General features: G+C 52.5%; 1 protein-coding gene across 3 annotated transcripts; it reads left to right on the top strand.

The window, feature by feature from the left end:
- Nucleotides 1-510: 510 nt before the first annotated feature.
- FKBP6 (FKBP prolyl isomerase family member 6 (inactive)) lies at nucleotides 511-19,954 on the top strand. Of its 3 annotated transcripts, XM_065852855.2 has the most exons (8): nucleotides 511-723; nucleotides 2,398-2,487; nucleotides 2,898-3,100; nucleotides 4,320-4,439; nucleotides 5,043-5,237; nucleotides 5,560-5,669; nucleotides 8,759-8,849; nucleotides 19,528-19,954. In XM_065852855.2, exons 1-7 carry the CDS (start codon nucleotides 543-545, stop codon nucleotides 8,835-8,837), a joined length of 978 nt encoding a protein of 325 aa, XP_065708927.1. In that variant the 5' UTR covers nucleotides 511-542; the 3' UTR covers nucleotides 8,838-8,849; nucleotides 19,528-19,954. The 3 variants fall into 3 exon arrangements, with proteins under 3 accessions (XP_065708927.1, XP_065708928.1, XP_071672988.1); XM_065852856.2 differs by lacking the exon at nucleotides 2,398-2,487; XM_071816887.1 differs by lacking the exon at nucleotides 4,320-4,439.
- The last annotated feature ends 1,984 nt before the right edge of the window (nucleotides 19,955-21,938 follow it).

Below are 21,938 nucleotides of genomic sequence, written 5' to 3'. Positions count from 1 at the left end.
GGGGTCTCCCGCTCCACCCTCCGAGGGGCCCGTCCCCAGCCGCACCGCCCCGGGGCCGCAGGTTCTGCCGGGGGAGCGAGCCCAGGCCCGGCCCGCTGGTTCGGCGCTGGGGCCGCTGCTGCCCGGGGGGGAAAACGCGGCCCCGGCCCAGAAGCAGACACGCCTAGCGGGACCCTCTGGGTGTGCCGGAGGGAAGCACTGCCCGTAGGGCTGCACTGCCCGTGGGGCCGCTCTCCCCGGGGACCGGCAGCAGCTGCAGCCGCAGCCCCGCCGCACCGCGCCCGCCCCCGGCGGCACGGACTACACCCCCCAGCGTGCACTGCGAGTCCCGTGACGTATCCATCACCCATTGGCCAATTGCTGTGTGGAGGCGTGTCCTCCCGACAGGAGCCGGCGCGTGGCTCTGAGGCAGCGTGTAGGGACGAGGTCGCTCTTCGGAGCGTGATTGGCTGAGGGCGCAGAGTGTGGCGGGCAGCGATTGGTGAAGAGGGCGAGGGGTGGACAGGACAGGACAGGACAGGACGGGACGAGGCGCTGAAGCGATGGCGGGTGGCGGGAGCACCGTGGCCGGGCCCGAGGAGCGGTGGGGACCGCCTGCGTCCTCCCCGGCCGCGCTAGTGCGGGCCCGGGGCCTGCAGGACCTGAGTGGCGATGGAGGGGTGCGCAAGATGGAGCTGCGACCTGGGCGCGGGCAGCTCGTGCCCCCGGGTGCCTCCGTGGCAGGTACCGCTGGGGGGGCAGCCCCGGGGGTCGCACTCTTCCCGTGGGGCAGCAGCTGGTCCCACTCTGGCTCTCCCACCTCCCCAGGCCCGGTGGGGTCCAGTGAGCCTGGCATCCTGCCTCGAGCTCAACTCTGGGGTTTGGAGCTCAGGACAGGCCCCTTCTGCCCCGTGTGGTGGGGACAGCCCCGTGGGCCCCACCAGGAGCTGCCTCCTGGACAACTTTCTTTATTGATGGCAGGACTAAGAAAGCCTACAGTCCTTGGCAGCGTAGGCTGCAGTTGGGGTCTTGTGCTCCTCTGTCTCACTGAGGTCGTGCTGCCAGCTCCTTGTTTTGGTCTGTGTGGCTGGGCCTGGCATGGGCACTGGGGAAATGGAGGGGACAGAACCTGCTCTGAAGGATTCTTGAGCCTCTGATGTTGACGTGCTCATGAGCAGCAAATCAGAAGGCACTGGACTTCAGCATGAGGTCAGAACAAGAACTTAAAAGTGCCTCTATTATCCAGTAGTAGGTCTTTCTGAGACTAGTCTCGCTTATCAGTCTTTTAGCAGCTGGGATACTCTGTTTAAGTTCTTGTGGCTGACAGATTAAATGAAAGGGCATCCTGACCTTGAGAACAGGGAGATTTCCAGGTCCCACCTGTGCTCCTAGTGCAGAGCAGAAGTTTGAAGCTGACAGGGGTTCCTGAAGCGCAAGGGCCTGGTGCTGTGTCAAGGGAAGCCTGTTGCAGTGGGGTTGCGAACTGAGTTACCCATGCAGCTCCCTGGGGAGTAGCTGAGCTCGGAGGGGGACATTTCCCCCTTTGCTTCTCTTCCAAGCTTTGGTTGGGAAAGGCTTTGTTACATATTTCTGCAAATAATTGGGGCATTTTAATGTCTACAGCTGAAGTTTCCATTTCAGTTCTTAGCAACACAAAAGCTCACCCCTTGATTACAAAGGCATCAGGACTGAAGCAACTTTTATTTAGTGTTAGAACACAATCATCATCACTTGATTACTTGGATCTGACCAAGTTTTTGGTATAAAGATGAGGTAGTTTGTGCTGCTTCTGCTGTTCTGCAGCAGAAGGAAGAAAAGCAAGAGCCTGAGCCTCGAATCCTGGGGACAGTTTTAGGCTCCTCAGGCCAAGAGAGACCTTGAGGTGCTGGAGTGAGTTGAGAGAAGGGAATGGAGCTGGTGAGGGGCTGGAGCACAAGTGTGATGGGAGTGGCTGAGGGACCTGGGGGGTTCAGCTGGAGAACAGGAGCTGAGGGGAGACCTTCTGATCTCTGAACTGCCTGAAAGGAGCTTGGAGCCAGGGGGGTCGGGCTCTGCTCCCCAGGAACAAGCGCCAGGAGCAGAGGAAACGGCCTCAAGTTGCGCCAGGGGAGGTTGAGGTTGGATGTGGGGAACAATTTCTTCCCCAAAGGGCTGTGGGGCATTGGAACAGGCTGCCCAGGGCAGTGCTGGAGTCACCATCCCTGGAGGGTTGGACAGATGGAGATGAGGTTCTGAGGGACATGGGGCAGTGCCTGGGGTGTTTTAACAGTCAGACTCAATGATCTTGGAGGTCTTTTCCAATCAAAATGATTCTCTGATTCTATAAAATCAGCCCCCCATGTGCTTCCAGTGGTAATGTCACTAGGTGTGAAATTAGGCTCTTGCTTTCCTCCCCACTCCTCGCTTTGGGCCACACAGTGAAGTACTCTGGGTACCTGGATCGCTGGGACAAGCCCTTCTGCACCAACTGCCACAGCAAGAATCCTGGGCTGATGAAACTTGGAGAAGGTGGGTTTGAGGTGAAAAGTTTGTCCTGGGACTCGGGGCTCTGAAGGCCAGCCCATTAAGCTGTGTCAGTTTAAATGCTCTTTAGTATCTTTATGTTATTTGAAGCTTTTCAAGCTTGCTAATGGAACCCACGAGGCTCCTGCTGCCCACTGGTGCTGCTCGGTCTGAGACCAGTCGCTCTTTGCCCTCTTGGCACTGGCAGGAGCAGCAGCACCTGCACCGCTCGCGGCACTGGCTGTTTGCCCCCGGCTCCAAACTGTCTTGTGGTTCCACAACAGGCTGCCTTGATAGAATGGCGTATGAGCTCCTGAGGATTTTTCCCTCCAGGCTTTGGGAGAAATTGTTGTTTAGTGTGTGAGGGGGTTTCCAGATCTGTGATTCTCACAACCTTCCGCTTCTTGTTGCAACAGACGTTACGCTGTCAGGGCTGGAGATTGGGCTGCTGACGATGAAGACGGGAGAGGCAGCGAGATTTGTCTTCACACCACATTACGCCTACGGGCGGCTGGGCTGTCCCCCCCTTATCCCCCCGAACGCCACGGTTGTCTTCGAAGTGGAGCTGCTGGACTTCCTGGACTCGGCTGAATCTGACGCGTTCTTTGAGTTGACTCCTGTGAGTTGCTTTAATAATGTTTGAGACCTAAATCTGGAGGCTAAACCTTTCTTGCCTTTCCTTCCAGTTCCTGTTGCTCGTGTGTTACCTGCATTCAGCTGAATTGCAGGTGCTGTTACCCAGAGCCTGGCTGCTGGCTCTGCCCGGACACAAACGTCCCTCTGTGTGTCCCCTGCGCAGGGGGAGCCATGAGTCCTGCCTTTGTTTGCTCCCTTTGTTTGCTCCCTGTGCTGGAGTTGGTTGAACAACTTCCAGTTACTTTTAGCTTTTCAAGAAACCTCTTGGTTTCACTAGAGGGCACCAGCTTCAAGGAATTTCTCTGAAGGAGCAGGAATGAGCTGGCCGGACAAAACCCTGTTCAGTCCACTGTGTTCAAGTGCACACCCCCCCCCAACCCCCCCTCTGTTTCTGCTTCTCGGCTGCTCTCCCAAGGGCTGCCTCGCTGTTTGCCCTCCTCCCTGGTTCCTGGTAATTCCCTTTCCATGGAGAGGGCTTTGGGCTGTGGCTGTGGGGCACAGGCAGCCTTGCTGCTGGGGCAGGCCCTGCTTACCCCCTCCTCCCTCCCCACAGACCCCTGCGAGCAAACACACTTGTTACAAGGTGCTCACTCCCCCTTGTGCTGGTTCTCTGCCCTTTCTGGCTAAGTGAGCTCTCTGGGAGCTGATTCAAACTTGGAAACCCAGCAGAAAACCCATCCCTTCATTTTTTTAATATATTTTCTAATTTTTCTATTCCTGTTGGGGTTTCTTTGTTTTGCTGGGTCCCCGTCTTATGTGGGTGTCAGGCTGGTCCAGGGTCTGCCCGGGGCAGCCCCCGCGGGTGATGCTGAGCCGTTAGAGCGATGCAACCTTTCAGTCAGCGTCACCTTTTGTGCCAGCGACAGCCCTGGTGGTAACTGGCTGCTCTGGGCTGAGCAGGTGAGAGACTTGGGCAGGATTTAAAAACAAATTTCTGCTTTTTTCCTGCCCTGGAGTCTGTTTGGTCCTGGTGAGTTCCCTGACCAAGCAGGTTGTGCTCTTCACCGGGAGTTACCCGCACAAGGACAGTGGCATCTTGCAGCCTGGTGAAGGGAAATGTCACATGTTGGTGGCCTGGCTGGACCCTGGTAGGGCCTCGGCACCAGCTCTGTGAATAGAAGGGGACTGGGCAGGACTCTCCTGTTGAACTCTCTGCTTGTTGCCTTTTGTTTGAGCTGACATTTAGGTATTTCTTTATACAGGAGCAGCAGGATACATTTCCACTACAAAAGGTGTTGAAAGTGGCAGACACAGAGAGAAGGTTTGGCAACTACCTCTACAATAAGCAATGCTTTGAGGATGCCAAAGACAGATACAAAAGGGTGCGACACCAGAAAAAATGTGTTTTCCATTGTGAAAAGCCGTGAAAGCAGTGATTATTATGTGCTAGCTCACCATAACAATTTTGAGATCAAGTAACTTCATTATATTTTTCAGGCATAGTTTGATATTTAAGAACAGATCTTAAACACCTGCTTTTGTGTGAGCAGCTGTGGTAAATGGAGCAGGGGGAGGGTTGGCAGAAATAGGCTGAACCCTTTTCTGAGAGGGAAGAGAACATCACAGCACTGGGGAGGCCAAACCTCCAGTCCTGGGGGCAGTTTTGGGCTCCTCAGGCCAAGAGAGACCTTGAGGTGCTGGAGCGAGTTGAGAGAAGGGAACGGAGCTGGTGAGGGGCCTGGAGCACAAGTGTGATGGGAGCGGCTGAGGGACCTGGGGGTTCAGCTGGAGAACAGGAGCTGAGGGGAGACCTTCTGATCTCTGAACTGCCTGAAAGGAGCTTGGAGCCAGGGGGGGTCGGGCTCTGCTCCCCAGGAACAAGCGCCAGGAGCAGAGGAAACGGCCTCAAGTTGCACCAGGGGAGGGTGAGGTTGGATCTGGGGAGAAGTTGTTGTGCACTCATTTTCTTTCCCGTCTCTGCTCAGGTGTTCTCCATCCTCGGTCGCAGCCCAGGCAGTGAGGCCGAGCGGTCTCAGATTGATGCCTCCAAGTTGCTGGTGTTGCTGAATCTCTCACTTACTTACCTGAAACTGGAACGTCCTGCACGAGCTCTGGCATATGGGGAGAAGGCCTTGGAGATTGACCACAGGAATGCCAAAGCACTGTTCAGGTGTGGCCAGGTGGGCAAAATTAAATTCCTCTGATAGCCACATCAAGGAATTACCCTGGTCTGACTGTGGAGAGCCTCAAATGAACCCAGGAGAGCCACTAAATCCTGGGTCAAGCCTCCTAAGCTACTGCAGCAGTCGAGGTGACTTGTCTACATGTGACTTTTTGCAAAATCTGGCTCTCTGTAAATCTGTCACACAGATTTTTAGTGAGGGATTCCTGAGCTAACTGGATCTGCCTCTCAAATGGTTGTGCATGCACACATTTCAGTCCTGAAGAATGGTGAGGAGTCTGTATTTATCTTGCGATGTATCTGTCTTCTATCCCTGGCAGGCTTGTCTCTGCATGACAGAATACGGGAAAGCCCGGGATTTCCTGGCCAGAGCTCAACGTGTACAGCCATTTAACCACGACATTAACAATGAGCTGAAAAAGTTGGAAAGGTGAGAGAACTCCTTTCCATCCCTGGGGAAGAGAGAGTGCTTAGGCTGGAAACAACCACTCAAAAGATACTGAAAAATGTGTAAAAAAGAAACAAAACACAAAACTACTGGGTCAGTAAATGACGTAGGAAAATGCAGAAGGTTTGAGTGTGGGGACAGCTGATTCAAATGTTCTGCAGACACAGTGGTTGCGGGTGATGGGTGAGAATTGAGAGCACCCGCAATTTCTCTGTTATGCTCCGTGTGAGCAGGTGGAGACAGGAGCCACTCAACCTCAAAACCGATGAAATGCAGGAGGCTGGCACTCAAGCCAGTAACGTTCTGGATTAATCAGCATGATTTCCATTTCCTTTAAGATGCGGTGGTTAATTACAGCAGCTCTTCAGCACAGTATGCAGTGCTAGTATCTGTACAGTGCTAGTATCTGTAGATACTAATATTGGTTAATTCCTTGCTGTCTCAGGGGCAGTAAGCGAGCAATCCTGAAAGCAAATGTTCCCTTGGCCCACAGGCTGAGGATACACAGTCCTGCCAGCTTTAGTTATGCCCCACCAAAACATTCCTAATGCTGGTCTCTGCCCTCTTTCTGCTCTCCCCTTGGAATGGGCAGAAGCACGAGCTGGTTCCCTAAAGCATGTGCTGTTCTACACTGTTCATGTGTGCAGGAGGCAGCGCAGTTCCCAGCTTCAGACCTCACCAAGCAGACCCTGAATACAAAGCCTCTTCTTCTGTGTGTCGCTGGTGGGTGTTTGCAAAAGGGTTTGTAGGGAGCAGTAACGTCACTTCTCAGAGCAGCTGGTGCGGCTGGAAAAGCTGCTCTTGTGGGCTGAGTGCTCACCGGGCGGTGTTTGGGTAGAGGGCTGTCATGCTGTGTCCTGTATAGCCACGTCTTTAACGCCACCAAGTCTGCAAACTTCTATTACTTCTGAAGTACAAAGAACTTGAAAGTAGTATTAGCTGCTGGTCTGGAGATTGGAAATAAACCCCTTCTGTTCACCCTGAGCTGCCTCTGGGGATGTAGCGACCAACCTGTTAGTGAGTGCAAGTCGTTTCAAAAAGCTGGATCTGATTTGAAATCACTTATATCTGCAACCACGAACCGCCCACGAATGGAGCTCTTACAGTCTGTACAGCAGGTGAAGGGAACGTAGTGTTTATAAAAAGGTTACTAAAACTTTAACACATTAAGTGGTTTGTAAATGTTTGTGTAATTGTGACGTGTTGGGTCCATCTTTTGAAACCCCCTGCAGATCTGGCTCCTGAACTCTGGAGGTGTGAGGGGTGTCAGGGTCACTCGTGAAAGCTGCTAGAAGTCCTGATTCTAGAAGCCTCATGTGTTTCCATAGGCTTGTTTGGAAGACGTTGGCAGATGGAGCAGAAACATTGCTAATACCAGTGGGGCCATGTTGCAGGACGGCACCAGCATTGCTTTGGGGGAGCAGTGGGCAGCACGTCACCTCTGACCGCATCTTGGTGGCACATGCGGCTGACACGCGTGTCAATGAGCTGAGTACGTGTCGAATGACCACTGTCTCAGAGTTTCTGCTTCCGTGCCAGTTAAAATTGGTGTCTTTTTTGCTTTTACTAGACAAGGAGAGGGATTAGTATGAAATAGATGAAGACAACGTTATTGCGTGTTGTTAATTTTGCCATGCCTCGGTCTAGATCCGTTAGTGGTGTTGAACTGCTTTGCCTGAGAAAACTCGTAATGTGATCTGGCAAATGCTTCAGAAATGGAACATGAATCAAAATCGTGTTCTCAGAGGCTTTTAACTTCCTCGCTGAGTCCATTTGTACTCTGTCAGAAGGAATGTTGTGTGTTAATGAACTGGTTTGCTGTCTGAAACAAAACTTGAAAAAACATCTGTTTCACAAGTGAACCAGGTTCTTGGCAAAATTCGCTTCACTGCAGGGAAAAAGAAGCAGAATCTGAGGTGGAGATTTTGTGGAATGCTTGTCTGGTCCCAGCTGTTTTAGTCTGGTTGGTGCAAATTCTGCTGCTGGATTTGGTGGTTTTTATTCAGTGGTTTGCGTTGCATCAAATCCAGAACCAAATGGGCTGGTTCCAACATCTGGCATGAATCTGTGTCCCCCTGTGGGGGGCTCTTGGATTTCCCGCTGTGGTCACACGTGAGTGTACCATCCATGGCCTGGATGGGCATTCGTGATCTTCTCAGTGTGGACAGTTGTGGCAACATCTGTCTGAGACTTCACAGGACAGACTTACTGTGCTGGGATTGTGCTGACTGAAGCACTGGGGGGTTCTGGAGGCAGTGCTGGTGCTGGGGGCCTGAGAGCGCGTCAGCCAGCACCTCACTTGGGCTCTTTCTGATGCGTTGCAGCAAAATCCTTAGCTTTTGGCCTTATTTGGTAGCAGATGCAGGAAGGCTGACCCTGTGGGCAGCCACTGATCCCTGGGACGGTGCCCAAACTGAGTCACCTCTGGCTCAGGGATTCCTCACCGGTGAGAGGTCGTTGCTGGTGGGAGTGCAGGGTGTGGAGTTCGCTGTGCTGGAGAAGCTGCGACTGAACCAGAGCAGCCTGGGCAGCGTTTGCCATGTTCATGTGATGCTGGCAGGGAAGTGAGGATGGAGGATGAAGCATCTGCCCTGTCACCCTCATAGTCTGGACACACATCCCCTCCCCCTCCTCCGCCCAGGTGCGCTGCCCAAGGTGGATATCCTGGGGAGAGCGCTTGGCTGATGGCTCCTGCTTGGAACTCGCACAAGGAGCCACACAAACCAGGAGACACCAAACTAGGCCACAGGCTACGGGCAGGGGTTCGTCTGCATCATCACATACTTAAAAAAAAAGGTGTAGGAAGCTTCTGGCTACCAAAAGTCAAATATTCCACTTGGCTAAGAGTCACCAGTAGAGCTGAGACCCAAGGTCTGGGGATAAGGCACAACATTTCCAGCTCTGACAAGGCAGAAGGAAGGAATGGAGGAGCTGCTGCTTCGCTGTGAGCACACGCTTACGTTAGGTGAATGTATCTTTCTAGAAAAATTAATACACATTTCTGGTTGTGGCACTGCTGGCTGGGCAGACGGTCCCCAGCCCCTGACACTTTGCTGTGCTCTGCTTTGCAGCTGCTACACCGACTACATGGAAAAGGAGAAAGAAATGTGCTGCCGAATGTTTGCCTCCCTCAGGTCTTCCTCTGGCTAACCAGAAATAAAGGTAATCGAGTCGTGAAAAAGAACGAGGTCTCCCCAAACCTCTGTTGTGTCAGAACGGTGTTTTCAAGTGGAGAACCTGCTTCTCTGCTGCATGAGAGGGGTTTGGAGGCGGAATATCAGGTAATGGGGTAGGACAGGGTGTAAATTGATGGCAGGTGAATCGATGCTGGTGTGGGACAGGAACTGAAACTGGTACCACTTGAGTAAGTTTGGGTTTGTTGTTTCCTGCGCTGCTCATCCCAGCTACTCCTTGTCAGGGCCAGGGGGGGAAAGTAGCAATGGAGTCTTGTTTTCTGCCAATTAAAAGAAACAACAAAACAATGATTCCTGTCAAACTTAAGAACTGGATTTCCTCCTCCCCTCCAGCTCCTGTCTGGAGCTGTTGGAATGTCTCACTTCAGAAAAACCTAAATATTTTATTTGTGTTTTTTTTAATATTAAAAAACCTGTTTGTATAGAAAATTTTCAAATAGATGTTTTGGACTCTTTAAAGCCTTAAATCTTCTAGCAAAATTGACGGGTTTATAAATGCACAAAGGCTCTTTGATCATGCTTTTTTTTTTTTTTTTTTTGTCAAAACCTTCGGGAGGGTTGAGGGGGAGTGGAAGCCTTGGCTGGTCTCTTGCCTCAGGGTAAACCCTGGGGAAGGAGCTGCGGAAAGTGACAGCAGCCGTCTGTCAGGACGCACCGGCAGCTCGGGGCTGTCACTTGGCTGCTGTTCCCTCTCAGGTGACACAGGCAGCGCCTCGCGTGCCGAAGAGCGGTGGCGGCCTCACCACTGGCAGCAGCGCGGGTGCAGGTCGGTGTTTTAAGGATGGCTCTTCTGTTGGTGCTTTTGAGGCCATTGGGGTGTTTTGAGGAACAGGTTTGATCGAACGATTGCTTCTGAAAGCAGCGCAACCCTCCTCGGGCTGGACGTGCCTCCCTGCCGGAGCCTGCACCCCAGTGCCCTGCTCTGAGCTGGGCTGAACAGCCCCGGAGCGCAGATTCTGCTGCTTTGGGTTCAAATGAGGCTGATCCCATCTCTTAGCAGGTACCTACCCCCAGGCAAGTACCTGTGAAAGCAGATTTAAAATTAAAATGAGGTTGTAGCTGGGGGGTCGGGCTCTGCTCCCCAGGAACAAGCACCAGGAGCACAGGAAACGGCCTCAAGTTGCACCAGGGGAGGTTGAGGTTGGATGTGGGGAACAATTTCTTCCCCAAAGGGCTGTGGGGCATTGGAACAGGCTGCCCAGGGCAGTGCTGGAGTCACCATCCCTGGAGGGCTGGACAGACAGACATGAGGTTCTGAGGGACATGGGGCAGTGCCAGGGGTGGGTTAATTGTTGGACTCGATCTTGAGCGTCTTCCAACCAAAATGATTCCATGGTGTGCAATCTCACCAGTGTGTGCAGGAGTTCTGTGGCCCCAGACTTGGTCAGGAGGCTCTGATTCTCCATTTGGTGAGTTTGAGACTCAGTTTGGAAACTGCAGGACCTGATCTTGTGTCTGACAGTGGTACGTGGCAGTGCCCAACCAGGACAGCTTCTCCTGTCCATCAGCCGGTCCTGCTTTGTGGTGGGAACTCCAAATGAACGTGCTGATGAGCTGTTCCCTCTGGTCACCAGCCAGGTCCTGCTAGGGAGGTGTCACGGCCCAACCTGACAGTGTGCAAGAAGAGACTGGACAACGTCCTCAGACACATGGGGTGACCTGTGGGGTGTCCTGTGCAGGGACACGAGTTGGACTCCATGATCCTGGTGGGTCCTTCCAACTCAGGACATTCTATGGTTCTGGGTCCTCCACTGGTAAAGGCTGTGTGGCCTCTTGTTTCCCAAAAAGCAGCTGGCAGAGGTGCTGAGGTGCACGCTGTTGGTGTAATGGCACAAAGCCGTTGTTGTGAGTAAAACAGGGACTTTGGTTAGTGGAGGCTGAGGAGTGCGAAGGGGAAGGGGAAAAGAGAAACCTCTGCTGGGGACAAGTGTGACGATGGGGCTGAGCTGCTCCTGGGGCTCCTTCCCATGCAAATGTAGCAGCGCCCTCTGGGAGCTCTCCTGCCTGACACAGCTGACAGACAGCTGTCAGTCAGCCTGATTTCTCACCTTCTTTGAAGCTGATTTTAGTTACAATATTTACAAAAAAAAAAAAAACCTATGTCTTCCAGACAAACACAACTCACTGAGACCAACACAGAATCTCCTGTTAATTCAGGGCAAGAACAGCCCCTGGCTGGAGGAGGCTCTCGCAGGGCAGGGCCTCGTGCGAGCTGATGCTGGATTTGCTGCCACATCTTGCTTCAAAACTTTATTATGTCTTTGTAGAGTAGCAAAGCGGCTCCAGCTGGAGGTCCTGCTCGCTATCAAAGGCACCACTCATTACTCTGACTGAGGTAGAACATTCTTTGGTGTTTTCTGACAGCTTTGTGTGAGTTCAGTTTAGGTTTGGGCGTTTGGCTGGTCGATGGCCTGTGAACAGCACCTGTGGCTCATGTTGCAGGATCCAGTGGAATCACAACAGTTGAGGAGAACTTCCTGTGGCAGCAGCTGCTGGGTGAGCTGGGACCTGGCTCATTACCCAGTTTATCAGCTAAAAGACTCGGAGCTGCAGTTGTGGCATTTTCTCGCCCAGCACACTGCTGTGCCCATCAGAGCTCATCTGGGGGGTTTGCTGGGCCCCCCGAGTTCTGCAGAGGTCGCTCCATTACAGGAACAAATGCTTCATTCCTCCGTACTAAATAATCCAGGGCTGTGTTTGTATGTTTTGCATAATGACACTCAAACTCAGACACACTTGGGTATCTTCATTCTACCCAGTGTTTCTCTGTCCCTTCCACTGTAGAATCCAGTTTCTCTAACTGCCACAATGTTGTTTTCAGAACACACTTTCTTCTTTTTTAACAGAGTTTCAGGTCAGGACAGATCTTCTCTTTGGTGAAATGCTGGGCCACTTGTGGTGCTTCCTGGAAGATTTCAGAAATACTCAGAGGGAGAAATAGAAGCACAAACACTTTGTTAAATCCCTCGTGCTACAGCTTCTTGCAAACACAGCGGTTTGGGTCTGGAGCTTGTCCCTCTTTGGGTTATTCATCTGTGTCTGCACACCTTGTGTGGTGCAGCACGTGTCGAGCCGGGTTACCTGGGACGTGTGCAGATCAAAGTCCCCCTGGGTGTCCCCAGCCTGCGGAATGGACAGGGGAACGGGGACAGAACTTCTCATCATTGTGTTGCTGTGGTCCTTCACAATCGAGAGAACTTAATCCTGAGGGGTAGGGAAGAATTCCCTGGAAGTGTCTGGATTCTAGTAAAGGGTTCTTGGCGATAATTTCACTCCAGACAGATGAGTCTGAGTTGTTGGTTTGGTTTTTTTTTTTAATTAAAGGTGAGCCAAAAGCTTGTCTCTCCTGTGTATGAGCTCAATACACAGGAGAAGTGGTCTCGGTAGTGGAGAGCACGCAGGGAAGTGCTCCAGGGAAAACAGACAATGCTGAAATTACAGCGGGAAACTCTGAGGTCAAACCTGAGATGACTACGAACAGCAGGGTCTGGCAGTTCTGAAGCTGTTAATTGCTGAGAGTTGGGTGCAGAACTGGGGCTGTGTCACCTGGTAGAAGTGACTATAATTGGGCTTAAAATCATCAGCAGCTGCCAGTTAAACTGACCTAATAAGCTGAAAGAGACTTGCAAATAAAGGGAGCAGAATGTACGCAGCGCAGTCAGAGCTCCTGCCTTGGGAAGTCTCCAGACTTGGAGTAAACAGCAACTTGTTCCTTCCCCTCCCGCTCTCCCTTCTTACTGAGCAGATCTGAAACGTGCTCCTGCTGATGCTGTCCCTCCCCACCGCGAAGAGCTCAACAACACAGAACCGGCAATTTCACTTTGCCTTTCGAGTATGCAAATTATTGTCCCACCGAGACGTCCTGTGCTGTGCAGGAAATTGTTAAATATCTGCTTTATGCTGAGTGTCGCTGGAGTGAGTGGGAGGGCTTGAAGGATGGCTTAATTAAGCATTCTCCTTGCTAAGCACAGGAAGGAGAAAAGCTTTAATAAGGTGGCTCAGTTGTCTTTTTTTTGGTTTGTTTTGGTTTCTCTCCAGCTCTCCCCTCTCCTAGCATCGTTCTCTTTCCAGAGCAGCTCTGCAGCCCGTGCCAGTACCTGTCACACGGCTCCGGAAGGTGGGTGGGCTCTGGTCTCTTCAGCAGCCAGCAGAGGAGAAGCAGCTGTGGTGCCCGTGGCCAGGGCTGCCCTGGACACGTGTGCCCAGGACACTGGGCATGGCTTCCAGTTCGTTACACCATGGGGGCACGTCTGATCTAATGATGGTGTGCAGGGAACTGCAGACAGGGCCCAGAGCGCAGTGCAGTGTGTTCATGTGCCTGGTGGAAAAGGACCTGGGGGTGTTGGTAACAGCAGCTGAACGTGAACCAGTGTGTGCCTGGATGGCCAGAAAGACCGTGAACATCCTGGCTGGTACAGCACTGGTGTGGCCAGCAGGCCCAGGGCAGTGACCGTCCCTGTGCTGGGACCTGGGGAGACCAAACCTTAAATCCTGGGGGCAGTTTTGGGCCCCTCACACCAAGAAAGCCCTTGAGGAGCTGGAGCGAGTTGAGAGAAGGGAACGGAGCTGGTGAGGGGCTGGAGCACAAGTGTGATGGGAGCGGCTGAGGGACCTGGGGGGTTCAGCTGGAGAACAGGAGCTGAGGGGAGACCTTCTGATCTCTGAACTGCCTGAAAGGAGCTTGGAGCCAGGGGGGTCGGGCTCTGCTCCCCAGGAACAAGCGCCAGGAGCAGAGGAAACGGCCTCAAGTTGCGCCAGGGGAGGTTGAGGTTGGATGTGGGGAACAATTTCTTCCCCAAAGGGCTGTGGGGCATTGGAACAGGCTGCCCAGGGCAGTGCTGGAGTCACCATCCCTGGAGGGCTGGACAGACGGACATGAGGTTCTCAGGGGCGTGGGGCAGGGACAGGGCTGGGTTATGGGTGGACTCCATGATCCTGAGGTGCTTTTCCTACCAAAGTGATTCTATGATTCAACACACAGTTTGGAAGAAGAAAACCTTGGATGATAGTGGTGTGAACAGTGCCCTTGTGCCTGATTTTTTTTTTGCCGGGGGGGCATTCCATGTTTTGGTTTGGGTTTGTTTGTTTGTTTTGTTGGGGTTTTTTTACTTATTCCACAGTCACTGCTTTGTTCAAATGAAACTGCAAACTGTTAATGACCTGGTACCCTGGGCTTCAGGGGAGATGTTCTCCGGATTGCAAGGGAGTGCTGGCGCTGGTCAGGGGCTGGAGAGCCCGGCCGGGGTGAGCGGTGAAGCACTGACACGCTGTGCGATGTTTAACGTGCTCTAACTGGGCATGTTGGTAGCTGTGATGATACAGAGACAGCTGAGGTTAACAAAAAGAGTGCCGAGTGCCCTCAAAACTGTTCGTTGTGGGTTTGGGAAACACTCCTCTGCTTGTGAGATACCAAGTGTTGTTCCCCAAGCACAGCCCCGTCCTGGGGTGTCCGTTCTGTCCCAGTGACACGGAGCAGCTGATGGGGGTCAGGGGCGGCATCGCGGTGCCCGTTGATGTGTTTGACATCATGGCAAGAGCGCTTTGCCAAAAGATGGTGTTTGTGGTTGGCAGCACTGAGACTGGAGATGCCAACGGTGGCTTCGGGGAGCGGGGCTTTGGGAAAAGTGCGTTGCCCCAGACGCAGGGGCTGTCCTGGCACTGCTGTGAGCTGGTTTGCAGAATTGCAGAGTTATTTCCAGTAAGGGTGGGCATGACCTTCATGTGCCGCTCCCCCTGCCCACCCTGCTTTATTGGGGACCTGTTGATTTGTCAGAATGCTGAGCATTATTGCCATGAGAGTTATCTGAGCCCTTGAAGGGCCGGGAGCTGCCGCGGGGATCAGTTGCAGCCCAGACTTGCTGGCTGAAGTTCTTTCGGAGTCAGAAGTGCGTGTTGAAGAGTTCATCCTTCCTTTCACCTTCCCATAATTGTCCCTCTTGCGAGACCTCTTGCTCTTTGAACAAGTTGTTTTGTTGCTCTGTCTGGGTGCTTTTTTAAGGGACTTTCTTTTTAGAAATGCTTGGGAAAGAGCTCTGCGGTGTGTTTCTCCTTTTTGCTTTGGGTATCCTTGTCCTGTCACAGATCTGAGCAGACTTGACAGATCCCTCTTCCATCACCTCAGGTTCAGGATGGTGCTGCATGTCATCAGTATTCAGGGTCTTTTGAGTCGAGACTTGTTAAAGATCTCTGGAGAATTCCTCCTGCCACTGAGCTGTCTGTCGAGCGCACAGACAGCGCTTCAAACTCGCTGTGGATCCTTCGCGGAGCTGAGCATTGTGACAAATTGACTTGCAAGAAAAAAACCACTTCACATCCTGAGTAAAAAGCCTGTAAGCACAGATCTTGAGATGGCAGTGGAAGTTCATACAGCTTGATTATACAGACGAGGAACAGCACGCCTGCTCCTCGCACCTTCTCCTGTGAACCTGGACGCATGGTGCGGCTGCGGTGGGCGGTTGGAGCCCGTTCAAGCTGTTGGCTGTGGGGAGTCCCTGCATGTTTGGGTGCTATTGCACTCTGAAGATGGTGTCATGGTCGTCTTGACCATAAAAGTGCATCCACTTGAAGCTCTAACAGCCGGACATCCCTGACCAACATGCTAGAGAGAGAAATGAGGATGTGGCTGATGGCAGAATCACTTCTGCAAGAGCAGATAAGTGGTGCCTTAATGCGGTGATTATCTGCGTGCTCCAAGATGGGCCCCTGGGCTGGCGACACGGCGTATTCCCGCTGGTAATTGTCCACATAAAACCCTGACAGCCTGGTGGTGCAAGGAGCTGGTCCTTCACCGCGCAGCGGGCGGGTTGCCCAGCTCATCTCACTGTCGGGGCTGGTGTTGCCCCGGCTGGCGCTGGGTTTTCTTCTTGCCGCTCAGGAGCACGGGAGCCTGTCAGGTTTCAGGAGGAGCTGCTTCCCCTCCCGGTAGCTGTGGTTTTTCTCCAGGCTGTTCCAGAGTGGTGTTTCCTTTTGGGCTTGTTGAGGTTTGACTGAAGAGCATTTCTCGGGCAATTGCCACTCAAGGTTTTAGCTGATCTGCACTCCAAACGTCTGCACCCAACACCTGCATTTCCAGCGTGCTCCTGTGAAACAAGATGGGCTGGATCCTTCCGGCTACCAACTCAAAACTTCCCTTCTTTCCACGGTGAAAACCCCATGCACAGAAGTGCTGAAAAGAAACTCTGGTGTCTCCCACAACAGACACGTGGAGGCTGCATTTCCATGGACGTCTCCCAGAGGCGTTTCCCTGGGTGCAGGAGCCAGCCCAGCCTTCAGGCCTCTCTGCAGAGCTGCTGACTTGGTTGCTCCTCTCAGGCTCTCACGGGGTGATCTCGAGGCCACGCTGCTGCTCAGAGCGCGGGTGAGCTGAGAGCAGAGCGGGCAGAGCTGGGTTTGCAGTGCACGCGTCTTCCTTTCCAGTTCCCTCCCGCTTTGGCGAAACTCTTCCCTGCGGCGTTTGGTGCCTACGTGATGCTTCCCCACAGCCCTGCGAGATGGAGCCGGGGACGGGGGAGCTGGGGAAGAGCGGTTCTTTTTGCAAGAGAGCAGCTTTAACAAATTTTAAACCCTTAGTTAAGCATTAACTGTTGATTATAGCTTTAATGCAGAGGAAAGGTGACTGTGAATATAAACGACCTGTGACCTGGCATGTTGCTTGCTGTAAATTGATGCTCAACCGCCTTGTCTTTCTGAAGCACGAATTAAAATAGCTGGGACCAACAGACTAGTGTCTGAACATCAAAGCGAGCGTGTGCCGGGCGGGTTTGCGTGGCTGAGTTGCTGCCAAGCTGCTGTTAAGGGAAGGAAACAAACATTGGAGCGGAGCCGCGGTTGGAGCGCGCCGTTCTACCTGCAGGAGCAGGAACGCTTTGAACATCATCCAGCTCTGCGTCTTGAGGGCCGTGGGCTTCCCCTCCGCTTCGCTTTTGATTGTGTAGCCATTAGGTGGAAATGAAAGAGATGAACTGATCAAACACTCCTTGAAATGGCTTTAGGGTTTCAGTTTGAATATTTTTTTTAATTAGCTCCGTGTAAAGACTTTATTACTTCAAATAGCAGCCGTGAAACCAGAAGACTCACAGTTTGATCCTTTATTTTTATGGTGTGCAAGAAGTTTCAGTAGCTGTAGGTTTTATACCCAGATAGACACCCCAAACCACCACTAACAGCCAGTGGAAACATCGGGTGATTATCTTTTAAGGATTATCTTTTAAGTATGCCTATCAGGGACACATAAAAGAAAGTGCTGCACGAGGATGATATTAGACTGACAAGTAGCAGAGTAAAGTCAGCTGCATTTTAACAGGAGCAAAGACGCTTTTCTCTGGTAATGCGCAGGAACTGCAGCACAAGTATAATGATTTTTCTTTCCCATTTCCTGCCATGGAAACCTTTCTTTCCTTGTCCTGGTTGCTAGAACTTTACGCTGTGAGCTGGAGAAATGATTGAAGTGTTTCTATCTCTGATTCATTTCCAAAGAGAAGAGATGAAGTGTTCTCCAGTAGTTTTCCTCCGTCGAAGCTCCCTCTCCTCCTCCTGGTTGGAGGAGATGCCAGAAAGCATGGAGTGTGGATATCTTGCATTACAATGAACCCCATGAGCCCTCAGGTTGGAAGGTTTGGCAGTAAAAGGTGGCCGGAATGAGCCCGGAAGGTGGGATTTTTGTCTGGGTGAGCCAGGGCGGTGACTGCGCTGACTTGTTACCGTGAATCCCAGTTTGTGCTGGGCTCTGCTGGTGTTTCTGGCAAGCTTTAAACTGCTTGACTATTTTGTGCTTTTATTAGCCCAAACTTGAAGCTGGGAACGGCCCTTGAGCGAGGCCCATTGTCCCCATTCAGGCTTTTCTGGCGGGGAGGCACTGGAGTCACGGGTTCCGTGTGGCCCTGAGCGTATCGACTGAATGGAGCCGGCTGCTTCGGGTCACGGGAGGAAGACGAATGATCTTCACAGCTCACCCTGCGCTGGGAGCTGGGACTGGAGACCTGCTGGTGTTCTCGCAGCCCTAATTATCCCGTGATCCTGTGGTGCCTTTCAAGGATGTCTAATGAACGAGATGTGTATTTTGAGCCTCATGTGATCCTTCATCTTCGCATCCTTTAGTCTGTAAAGCATCTGTTTTCCTGACAATTACTGCTTTTTTTTCCTCCTGCTTAGCAGTCTGTAAGCCGATACCCTCTGAGGAGCGGGATTCCCCATTCGCTACTGGTAATTTGATTTACATTTGCAGAGATCGCTGCTGCTGAGCGAGCTGCAGTGGCTACAGCTGGTGCAGGAGCAGCAGAGATCGGTTTGGGCTCCTGTTGTTCCTGAGCTGAGGGAGGATGGGTCTGTTCTGAACTGTGATTCTCAGGACTTGTGTTGGAGGTGGATGATGGGTTGTCTTGTGGAAAGATTTCCAAGGATTCTTCTGGGTTTCTTTAATTTTATTCCTTCTGTTGTTCTGTGTGTGACAGAGGGATGCAGCTGATTTCTCACTTCTCAACAGTGTTTTGATACCATCTGTACCCAACAAATCAGGGAAAATACCCCCATGGCCGCATCTCAGAGGTGCCAGTAGCAGCAGCATTGTGAGCAGCAGGAAGTTGGAATAGATAACGGGCGCATCAGAAAGCAGCGTGAATGTGTGTCCAGAGGGCATTTATCCTGGGTGCTGGATGGCTCTGGGGACAAGAGGGACCTCCACGTTCCATTGTGTTCACCGCAGGTCTCGCAGGGTTTGACCAGCACTTGAAAGCCAACTGGAGCGGGTTGTGGGGCCGGGGAGCAGGTTCTGTGGGCACAGAGGCAGAGCGGGGCTGGGAGAGGAGCAGCAGGAGGAGACCTGGAACCGTAGCCATGTAGAAGGTGAGGCAGGTGACCCGAGTCCTGATCAGTGACCTGAGAGGTTCCCCTTTGAAATACAGAGGGGAAAAGAAAAACCCCAGCTCAGAAACAGGTCTGGGTTGTATCTAGAGGCAACAGACCCCATGCCGACATGCTGGTTCCCTCGAGTGACCCTCAAGAGCTGTGGGGACGGGGTGGGGGCTCCAGATGAGAGAAAGAGGCTTCGCTGGGCACTGAACCCCCCACCTTCTCCATGTGTGCCAGGACCTCAGGGCTGGTGAGGACCCAACTGCGAGTGGGAGCGATGGGGATGGGGGAGCAAACAAGAACCAGGTGCCGGGAGGATTTTGTGACCAGTGTTGCTGTGGGGTGGCCTGATGACCAGAAAGGGCTGTGGGTGAGGGGAAAAGGTGGGAGGAAGCAAAAATGGTGAGAAGCAATAGAAATCCCAGGTGAGGAGTATGGTGAAGCTTCTAGAAGACACAGGACTTGTCTCCTGAAGGCCAAGAGTGAGTGTCAGGCTCTGGGTTCCCCAGTGACGCTGTGCAGGGGGAGGTGGCCTCACGGTGCTCTCAGGGCTCCTCTGAGGTGCACTTGCTACTTTGGAGTTCGCCACTTAATATTCAGTTTCCTCCCGGTCTGATGTGAGGAAGTTGAAGGAATTTTATGGGGATTTCACTGCACCCATTCTACTTGGGCTAATCCACAGAAATTCTGGGTGTTGCTTTCAGGAGCACTGTAGTAACAACTGACTTTTTATGCTAAAATGGAATAAAATGCCCAGGCGGTCCCTGTAGGAACACTGACTGCAGTGTTTTGTTATCCAGGACCCCCTGGTGGATGAGGAGACCCGGCACCCAGGGATGTCTCCATCGCAGCTGTGCGCCGGGAGCACCGCGTGTGACCTGGAGGTCACAGAGTGCGACCTGGAGGTTCTGCGTTCACACACAACCTGTTTTTCCCGCGGTTGGTTTGGTTTGCTGTATTCTGAGGCTGTTTCCAGAAGAACCAAGAGTGCTGTGTGCAGAAGGGGCAGTGCCGTCTCTTGTCCCTCGCACGTTCCTCTTCCCTGACACCCTACAGGCTCTGGGCTGCTTTAGGGAACCTGTAAATGGCAGCAGGATGCCATGAAGTTTCATGTTGTTTATACAGGTTGTTCTTTAAAACGATTATGTTTGATGTTGTTTTTGTTCTGAGAAAATAAAGCGAAGTGAGAACTCAGGCTGGCAGGACTTGTGCCAGTTTATTGTGCAAGAGTGATTAATGTCTCTTCTTTCAGTGTAAGGAGCTGGAATTTGGAGAGACGGTCTGGTCCGTTGCTGTGTAGCTGGCTCCCTTCTTGGGCAGCAGCCTGTTACGCGCTTTGTTTTGGCTGAATGTTCATGTGAATGTTGATACTAAACTTCAAATTACTCAAGAGCAGCAGCTTTATCTCTTACAAATATTGCCAACTCCTCTACCTTTGATTAAGTCTCTTTCCTTTCGGAGCAGAAACCCGCTGGGTGCTCCCCACGTCTCTCTGAACGTGGCCTTTGTGGTGTGGCTGGGATTTAACAAATGCAAAACCAGCTGCTTAGTGAGGGTGGCAGGTAACTGCAAAACCAGCAAGGAGGAGGAACCTGGTAACATAAAATATCTTCACAATATTTATCCTGCCTGTGTTTGGATAGTTTGGAAGGATAATGTCTTCTGACCATGGTTCCCTGCCTTGTTGCCTGTGGTCACCGTGCGATCCTGTGCCAGGACAGAAATGTCTGAATCGTTCCTGTTCTGCCAGTGGCTTTTGGATTCCTCACCACTGCATTCTGATGTTGTTCAAAATAAAATGCCCTTGCCCTAGGATGTCAAGAAGAAGAGAGAGAGGAAAAAAGGAGGAGGTTAGAGAGGCTTTGGGTTGGCAGCCCCGTGCGAGCGTTCCTGGGCTCTGCTGCTCGTCCTGTCCTGTGCTGCTGCAGAAGGGCTGGTGGGGGCTCTGGGAGGAATAGAGAAGGAAGAGAGACCCAAAGTCAGTGCAGGGCTTGGGTTTTGTCATCTGTCCCTGTAGAACAAGCCAGTGATGAGTTGGTTTGGGTTTTTTGCCCTGATCTGCTTCTTTCCAGAAGACTCCAAGAGCCTTTCATCAGAAAGGAACAGTTATTTGATACCAATTCTTTTAGTCGTGCACTGTGATGCTTTGTCCTGGTGAACAGCATGCGGGGATGATACACACCTGAACAGCAAGTGTTGTGTGGAAGGTGGTAAGTGACACTTTTACCTGAGCTGGGCAGGCGACTCTAGTCCCTGGCTTTGATTAAAACCTGTCAGCCCTGGCTCTCGCTGATCAAACTGCCAGGGCTCTCACAGCCACTGTGGCCAGGGCCTCCCCCACTGTTCACTGTTACTGTTTTCCAGGAGGGTGTTAAAACTGTTCCCCATGGTCCCTGCTGGCTGGTGACAGGGGTGAGTGTCCCACCGAGTCCTTTGTCCTGGCTGGACACTAGATGGCAATGCTGCCCTCGTCGTGCTTGGCCAAAGGCAATCGCATAAGGGCACCATTTCTGATGGGCTTTAAATCTGGATATTGGTCTTTTCCTGTGCAAATCGTTTTGCTAAATTCCTTTGAGACACGGTTGCCTCTTCCCTACAAGGAGGAAGGAACTTTGTGCATCCTGGCCGTTGTGATAAGATAGATCTGAAGGGAAGCTCCGGGGAGGCCTTTCTGGACTTAAAAGGTGCCATAAGAAAGATGGGGACAGACTTTTGAGCAGGGCCTGTTGAGATAGGACAAGGGGTGATGGTTTAAACTAAAGGAGGGAGATTCAGGCTGGACATGAGGAAGAAATTGTTGGCCCTGAGGGTGGTGAGAGCCTGGCCCAGGTTGGCCAGAGAGGTGGTGGATGAACCATCCCTGGAGACATCCCAGGCCAGGCTGGACGGGGCTCTGAGCAACCTGAGCTGGTGAAGATGTCCCTGCTCATGGCAGGGGGGGCACTGGGGGAGCTGGGAAGGGCCCTTCAACCCCAGCTATTCTAAGATTCTATTTTATGACGTAAAGGTGGGCAGGCTTTTCCGCAGGAGGCAGCCGTGCCATTCGCGGAGCTCCTCCTGCTCTGCCCCGGCCGCGCTGGTGTTTCTCTGCCAGCCCTTGGGTGCCGCGGGCGGCTGCATCGCACATGGAAACTTGGCGCATCCCCGGCCCATCGCTGACCTGCGGAGGCAGGACCCGCAGCTCTCCAATTTCCATGAGCGAACCTCACTG

The sequence above is a fragment of the Patagioenas fasciata genome, chromosome 19, assembly GCF_037038585.1.
Source record: "Patagioenas fasciata isolate bPatFas1 chromosome 19, bPatFas1.hap1, whole genome shotgun sequence".
Taxonomy (NCBI): domain Eukaryota; kingdom Metazoa; phylum Chordata; class Aves; order Columbiformes; family Columbidae; genus Patagioenas; species Patagioenas fasciata.
Note: the sequence above shows the minus strand (reverse complement) of the source record. Positions and strands in the feature narration are given on the sequence as shown.

Excerpts from the sequence above, each read along its gene's own strand:
- FKBP6 (XM_065852855.2), top strand. The coding sequence starts at position 543 with ATGGCGGGTGGCGGGAGCACCGTGGCCGGGCCCGAGGAGCGGTGGGGA. Across the intron at positions 5,238-5,559 it reads CACTGTTCAGGTGTGGCCAG|GCTTGTCTCTGCATGACAGA; the intron begins GTGGGCAAAATT and ends TATCCCTGGCAG. Across the intron at positions 5,670-8,758 it reads GAGCTGAAAAAGTTGGAAAG|CTGCTACACCGACTACATGG; the intron begins GTGAGAGAACTC and ends TCTGCTTTGCAG.